This window comes from Hyperoodon ampullatus, assembly GCF_949752795.1.
Source record: "Hyperoodon ampullatus genome assembly, chromosome: 8".
Classification (NCBI taxonomy): Eukaryota; Metazoa; Chordata; class Mammalia; order Artiodactyla; family Ziphiidae; genus Hyperoodon; species Hyperoodon ampullatus.
The window spans coordinates 40,574,787-40,582,069 of NC_136921.1; the positions used below are offsets into that span (position 1 = coordinate 40,574,787).

At 33.3% G+C, this 7,283-nt stretch overlaps 1 protein-coding gene across 1 annotated transcript in view; it reads right to left on the bottom strand.

Moving 5' to 3' along the window:
* The window catches only part of SLC39A10 (solute carrier family 39 member 10), a gene marked incomplete at its 3' end in the record, with an annotated part of 38,812 nt that extends 34,709 nt beyond the window's left edge, over positions 1–4,103 (bottom strand). Inside the window, exons 1-2 of the mRNA XM_079710006.1 lie at positions 3,081–4,103; positions 948–1,155 (exon numbers count right to left, since the gene is read on the bottom strand). Coding sequence (XP_079566132.1) covers positions 948–1,155; positions 3,081–4,094 — 1,222 coding nt within the window. The 5' untranslated portion in view covers positions 4,095–4,103. The remainder of the gene's footprint in view (positions 1–947; positions 1,156–3,080) is intronic.
* Positions 4,104–7,283: the final 3,180 nt, after the last annotated feature.

Genomic DNA, 7,283 nt, shown 5'->3' on the forward strand with positions numbered 1-7,283 from the left:
TTTGCATTTTAGAAAGATAAATCTAGCTTAAATGCTAAGCATGACCTACAAAGGGGACAAAAACACAGGCAGGGAAGGTTATGAAGGCATTTCAACAATTCAGGAAAGAACCAAGGAGGATCTGAACTAAAGTTATGACAGAGTGGATACAGTTGGAAGATATTTAAGACTCAACTGGACTCGACAACTGATTATACAAGGGGAAATAGGAAATGAAAACTAAAACCATAAGAGGGAAAAAAATCAAAGATTTTCAGATTTTATCAAAAGAATGAATTGGAATGGCATTTGGGATTCTGTAAGAGGTACGAACTTCCTGTGGAGTAGAAGTTCCAGAAATATTAGGTGGGAGGTATCTGTAAACATCAAGGTGGAGCAATCTAGCCAACCGGATATGATGAAAAAGAGCCTAGAGAGAAGTTTAAAAATAGTTTTGGTTTTACCCATTTGGTTTTACTCTCTAGAAGTGCCCATGATGAAGTTCGTGTGCCAATTCCTGGCATTTCTGAGACATTCCTAGAGTTTCACCACACTGGCTTCCCTTTTTACTTCCTCAGGAACTTAATAATCTTTTCACTAGAGCCCCTCACCCTGCTAAATGTTAAGTAATTATAACATCATATAACTTTAATTAGGGGTCCCCTTATTAACATTTGCCCATCAAGAAGAATCTATTTATGACAAACCTGTATTTCCTTTCTAATCTATTAGTTCTCTGTCCATAGCAAAACATCCCTCTGTAGTGCCAGAAGAGATTAGTAAACTGTATTGTGCCTCCTTGTCTTCCTCCAATCTTTTCTAAACACACATACCTAAACATGATTAAAACATACTGAAAGTCACCAAAAGGAAAGCAATCATTTGGAATTACTTTCTCATTCAATTACATTAAAAAAAAAAAAAGTACAGAGACTTTTCTGAGGAGAAAGAACTTAAATCTTTCTTACCTGATGCCCCTATATTTGCCTTATCTTCAGGAACCAGATTTTTATCTTTATTTAAATCTTCAACTAAAAGTTTGTCGAAATGCTCAATACAAAGTCTGCTGTCGATCTGATATAACAAAGCAGGGCAAAGGTACGTAAACAGATCAGGTGAGATTGGAGAATTGGCCCGATGACCATAGTATTTTAACAACTGAGTGACGTTCAAACACTGCAAGGAAATTGATAAAACAAATTAAGAGTACTTTAAGAAGATTATGCAGAAAAAGAAAATATTATATAGTAAAATATATTCTAAATATTATTTGAAAATAATCTGTAATATATAGATACCTATTACAAAGAATGATTTTTGACAGGAATTTATGATAGGAATACATTCAACTTGATTATCCAAAATTTTTAATAGATTTGAACCATTTTCCACTGCAACATATAAAAGATGATGACTTTCTGCCATCAATAAGAATGACTTAGAACTATATTCCCAAGGTCCTTAAGAGGTGAGGAAGAAAAATCACTTCCCTAGTCAAAGTGCAATCATCAATCGCTCAAGATTCTTATTTGTGAAACAGTGTTAAACAGACTTAAGAGTTCTTTAACAACTTTATATTAAAATATACAAGGATATAGACATTTTCACTAAGGTACCCCAAAAGAATATCATATAGGGGAATTCTAGCCCAATGTTAAAACTGGAGGATTAAAAAAAGGCAGCTTTATCCACTGGTACTTTAAGTACAAAATATAACAAAACAAAGAAGAAAACAAGTAACAAAAAATTCTGGACCCATTATATAGTAAAAACAAATATCTATAATTGAGGCAAAGGAGATGGCACTACCTCTTTTTCATACATATGCACTCTGGTTGCATGCTTGCTTATTTTATCTATGGTACAAAAAACAGAATCAAAACATACAAACAAAAACATGATTTTTTTCAGGTCTTTACATGAGATACTACTACCCTATCCAATGCATAGAACATTTCCAGAAATCTTGAAAAAATCCTCAGTATGCATCAAGCCTATGAGGATACAAAATAACAAGTCTGATGATCCAGACCCCACAAATAGAATACAAAAAGTAAACATTATTGATAATGTCTAGTTATTATCAACAAGACTCTAGGATATTACCCATAGTAACAAATTAATATATTTCTTTAAAAGTACACTAAGATTTTTAAATTTGCTAAAAACCAAATATCTAATGATTTGTCCAGTAAATAAACAAAGATATTTACTTAGATGTAAAACTCACTTCCATAATAAGAGACAGAAACAACAAAGGTTGAGGTCATTTTCCACATTAGATGGTGCTTTTTATACATCCGAACAATAAACAAATTCAACAATTTTTTTAAACTTTAATGAGGGCTAAATATAATAATACATAAGGGTGTTGATATACTTTTAATGAAACAAAAATATTTTTAAGGTGAATAGTTTTTTTAAAAATCAAGAAGGAACCAATCAAATGTGAAAGTATTCAAAAGAACATGAAAATTTAAAAGAAAAACAAAACCATCCCATTACTATTGGAGTTTCCCATTATTATATCTTTTTGCATTCACTGTACATCTGTTGAAAGCATAAGAAAAGACTAATATGAGCAAGTAGGTCCTATGATAAAGTGACAGAGAAAACAAACCTACCACATGTGCAAAATACCTGACTTTGTAGCTAGATCAATAACTGGGAACCACTCCATAGTTAATAAGTTAACAATTATGTAAAAAAGCTGTCTAGTCACTTCCCAAGAAAACAGTTTGAACAAAAAAAAGTCTTCAATTTTCAAATATCTAGAAACCAGCTAACTGTAACAACATGTAAACTAATTTGGGGAGTCAAAACAAGTCTTAAGCAAGAGAGTAAAATAAGGAACAAAAATAAGGAATATATTTTCTAACAACCTTTAAACATTTAGAAATTGAAGGAACCCAAATTTGAGAACAAACAATGCAAGTGAAAATGCAGATAAAAATCTTTAATCTGATTTTGATTCCTTAATGTATTTTGTAACTGGAAATAAGTTTGAATATGGTTGACTATTCCTCTGTTACTTCTCTTTTTACCTAAAAATTCTCCACAATCATCTGAGAATTACGGAGCAACCATCTTGTTCTGCTTACCTCATGTTGCCGGTCATCTTCATTATGATCCTTGTGACTAGCAGCTGAATAAATTGCACTTTTTTTAACATGCGGTGCTTCTCGCTTTCTAGTATGTCGAAGTTCACCTTCATTATCAGGATCAAGATCTTGGTGTCCATGACCAGGATCATGACCATTATGTTCTGGAAGACGTACATGAAAATGACCTGGGTTATGTACACGATCAGGTTTGTGGACCCGATTATGCTCGTACTGTTCACCCTGATCATGGTTAGGGGGAAAACCTGGTGTAATAACCTCAGAATTTTCATTACTTTTCTTCCCTTTTCTCTTCTTCTTTCCTTTCAGTAGCTTACTTTCAGATTGTTCCTGTGTTTTATTGGTCTCTGTAGAAGGTTCATGGCTAGGCTCCCCATGCTCACTGTGAATAATGGAATCATTAGGAAAATGGCGAGTAGTGTTATGATCAAGGTGATGACGCAAACAATGGTGATGACATAAGCGATGATTATGGTCATGCATATGTTTATCATCAGATTTGACAGACACTTCAATTGTCTCTTTCTCTGGATCACATTTATGGCTTCTTTTTGTTGATACACTGGTCACAGTTTGATTTTCTGAATTTAAATGACTATGGGAATGCTGGTGGTTATGTGAGTGAAAATGCTTTCCCTCTTGAACTGCCAGAATATCTAAGTGAGAAACATGATCGTGGCCAAGATCCTCATGATTAATCTCAACTACTTTTATCTCTCCAAGGCCCAAGTTTGTTAAAAGTTTCTCCAGACCAAAAAAGGATAATCTTCCATTTTCACCATAACGATCAAAAAGTTTTTCAATATAATATTTTTTTTCATTTTCAGCATCCAGCACTGAAAATTTGCTTGACTCCGATTCTGTCATTCCACGATGGTGTCTGTGATGCTCTTCAGAACCATGGTCATGTTCTTCATGGCAATGGTTGCAATGATGGAAAATAAATGTCAGCAAACAAATGAGGCAAAATTTTGTGTGCATATGTACCTTCATTTCTATTTTTCCTAAAGGGAAAGAGAAACAAGCATTAGTTTTTACTTATGCACACTCAAAATAAACATAAACTTACCAGCAGTTGCCAATTCACTAGGCAAATTGTTTTACCCTATTTCTTTCATGTCTATGAATCATTCTTTCCTTCTTCAATCTCCTATAAAAAATGGCCCCTTTTAATTTATCAAAATAGTGTACAGCCCTTCAAATTAATACAAATTTGCTTAAAACTCACCTGCAAGACTACTCTGACTCCCTTTAAGCACAATACTTTATAGTCTATACACATTTATACAGTAAATGTTGGTTCCTTCCTATCTGGTCCTTTACAAAAAAGTTTACCCATCTCTGTTCTTGAGGTCCTAGTCAGTGCAATAAGGCAGTAAGATGAAATGCGTGATAAGATATGTAAGAATCAGAAAGAAATGAAACTGTCATTATTCACAAATGGCAGGATTGGGTATGTAGAAAGTCCAAAAGAATCTATAAGAATTAGTAAGTTAATTCAGCACAGTTGCTGGATTTAAGGACAATAACCTAAAATCAACTGTATTTCTCTACACCAGCGATAATTAGAAAATGAAATTAGAAAAAGTTTACCATTTACAGTAGCAAATAACTAGAAATAAATCTAACAAAAGATGTGCAAGACCTTTTCATAAAAAAAGATCACATATTATTGAGAGAAATGAAGGACCTAAATAAATGGATGGCTTTATCATGTTCAAGATTGGATGAGACATAGATCCAACGTAATCCCAATCAAAATCCCAGAAATAATTTTATGAAAATTGATGAGGTATTTTTAATGTTTACATGGAAACAGAAAGGGCCAAAAATGGACAAGACACTGTATCTACCAGTTACTAAAGACAGTGTGGGTATCTGGTGTAAGAACAAATAAATAAATAACAGTCTAAAAATAGGAAAGATTCTCTTTTCCTTGGTGCTTGGTCAACTAGATTTACATATAGAAGAAAAATAAATTAAACTTGACCCCTACCTCACACCATATGTAAACATCAATTACAGATGGATTGTAAATGTAAACCTAAAACAGTAAATTTTAAAGTAAAACAGGGTCCCAAACTGTGCTGCCCAATATGGTAGCCACTTGTCAAGTGCAGCTACTTAAATTTAAACTAACAATTAAATTAAAAATTCAGCTTCTTGGGAGTTCCCTGGCAGTCCAGTGGTTAGGACTTGGTGCATTCACTGTGGTGGCCCAGGTTCAATCCCTGTTTGGGGAACTAAGAACCCACAAGCTGCGTGGCACGGCCCAAAGAAAAGCCCCCCAAACAACAACTGTTTCTCAGTCACCTAATTACATTTTAAATGCTCAATAGTCACATGTAGCTCATGGCTACCATACTGAACAGTGTAGACAAAGAACATGTCAATCATCACAGAAAGTTCTACTGGACAGCATGCTTCTAGAATATGGAAATATGATGTGAGTCATTCATGCAATTTTAAAGTTTTCTAGAATAAACAGGTCAAAGTCATTGTCACCCTATATTTTATATAACCCACTATATCCAAAATATTATCATTTCAACATGTAATCAGTATGAAAATTATTAATGAAATTTTTACATTCTTTCTTATACTATGTCTTTGAAATCTGGCACGTATTTTATACTTACAGACATCTTAATTCAGACTAGCCACATTTCAACAGCCACATGTGGCTACTGGCTACTGTACTGGAAGGTATAGATCTAGAAGATTTATTTGGGAGACTAGCTTCAAGGCCTTCAAGATAGGACATAATGTGCATTATAAAGGAAAGACTGATAAAGTATGCTACATTAAAATACAGAAATTTCTGTTCATCAAGAGATATCATTAAGAGACGAAAAAGGCAACAACAGATTGGGAGAAAATTATGGCAATGTTACAGTCAAGAATATATAAGGAATTTCTACAAATCAATATGAAAATTATGAGACAACTCAATGGAAAAATGGGTAGGAAATTTGAACAGGCACTTCATAAGAGGATAGCCAAATTACTAAGAAACATATGAAAAGATTCTCAACCTCAATAGTCATCAGAGAATTATAAATTAAAGTCACAAGTAGATACCACTATATACCCACCAGAATGAGTAAAGTATAAAAGACATAGGCAAGAATATGGATCAACTGGAACCTGCATATACTGCTGGTGGGACTGTAGATTGGTATCTTATGGAAAACTGTTTGGCAGGATCTGCCAGAAGTTGAACATAAGCATATCCACTCACATAGCAATTCTAGTCCTGGATATATGCAGAAATACAGGTACAGAGACACAAAAAGACATGAATGAACATGAAAGTTCACATAACTATTATTCATCATAGCTCAAAACAGGAAAAAGGCCAAATGTCCATCAACAGAATGGATAAATAAAACAATAATTTTACAATGGAATACTGCACAGGAATGAAAATAAAATCACAGATTCACACATTAACACAGATGAATCTCACAAGTTGAGACTGAGGCAATGATAAATGCTAAATAAACTATAGGGCAAAATTCTATTTATATAAAATTTAAAATGGCAAAAGTAAACCACGACAATGATTATTTTTTCAAGGGAAGGTAGAGGGTGATAACTGGGACTGGAAATTGTAGTAATGTTCTTTCTTTACTTGAGTAATGGTTACACAAATATGTTTACTTTGTGACAATTCATTGTACTTATCATACTGTGTACTTTTCTGTACACATACTGTACTTCAATTAAAAGATTTTAAAAATCAAATTTTCTCCAGTGAAAACCAATTAGAAAATGTAATTATAAACAAAAATTATTAGGCTCCTAGAAATAAATAGAACAAGACCATTAAAAGGAGAAATGTATATGACATTATTTGCAAAAACTGGAGAGACACCACCTACATGGATGGAATAAATGGCATAAGGTATATAAAGTCTTCCTAAGTGTATATGCAAATCTAATTCAGTGTCGATCAAAATCCCGGAAGCTGTCTGCTTTTGGTGAGCCTGCATAAGCTAATCTAAAAATTCATATGGATGAGCAAAAACCCAAGGACAACCAACACAGTTCAGAAAATTAGCAAGGTGATAAAGGCTTCTTTTTAGAAAGTTATATAACTAAAATAACAGAACTGGCAGAGGGCCATACAGATAGACCAAAGAAACAGAACAGAATTCAGAAAAAGAATCAATAATATTG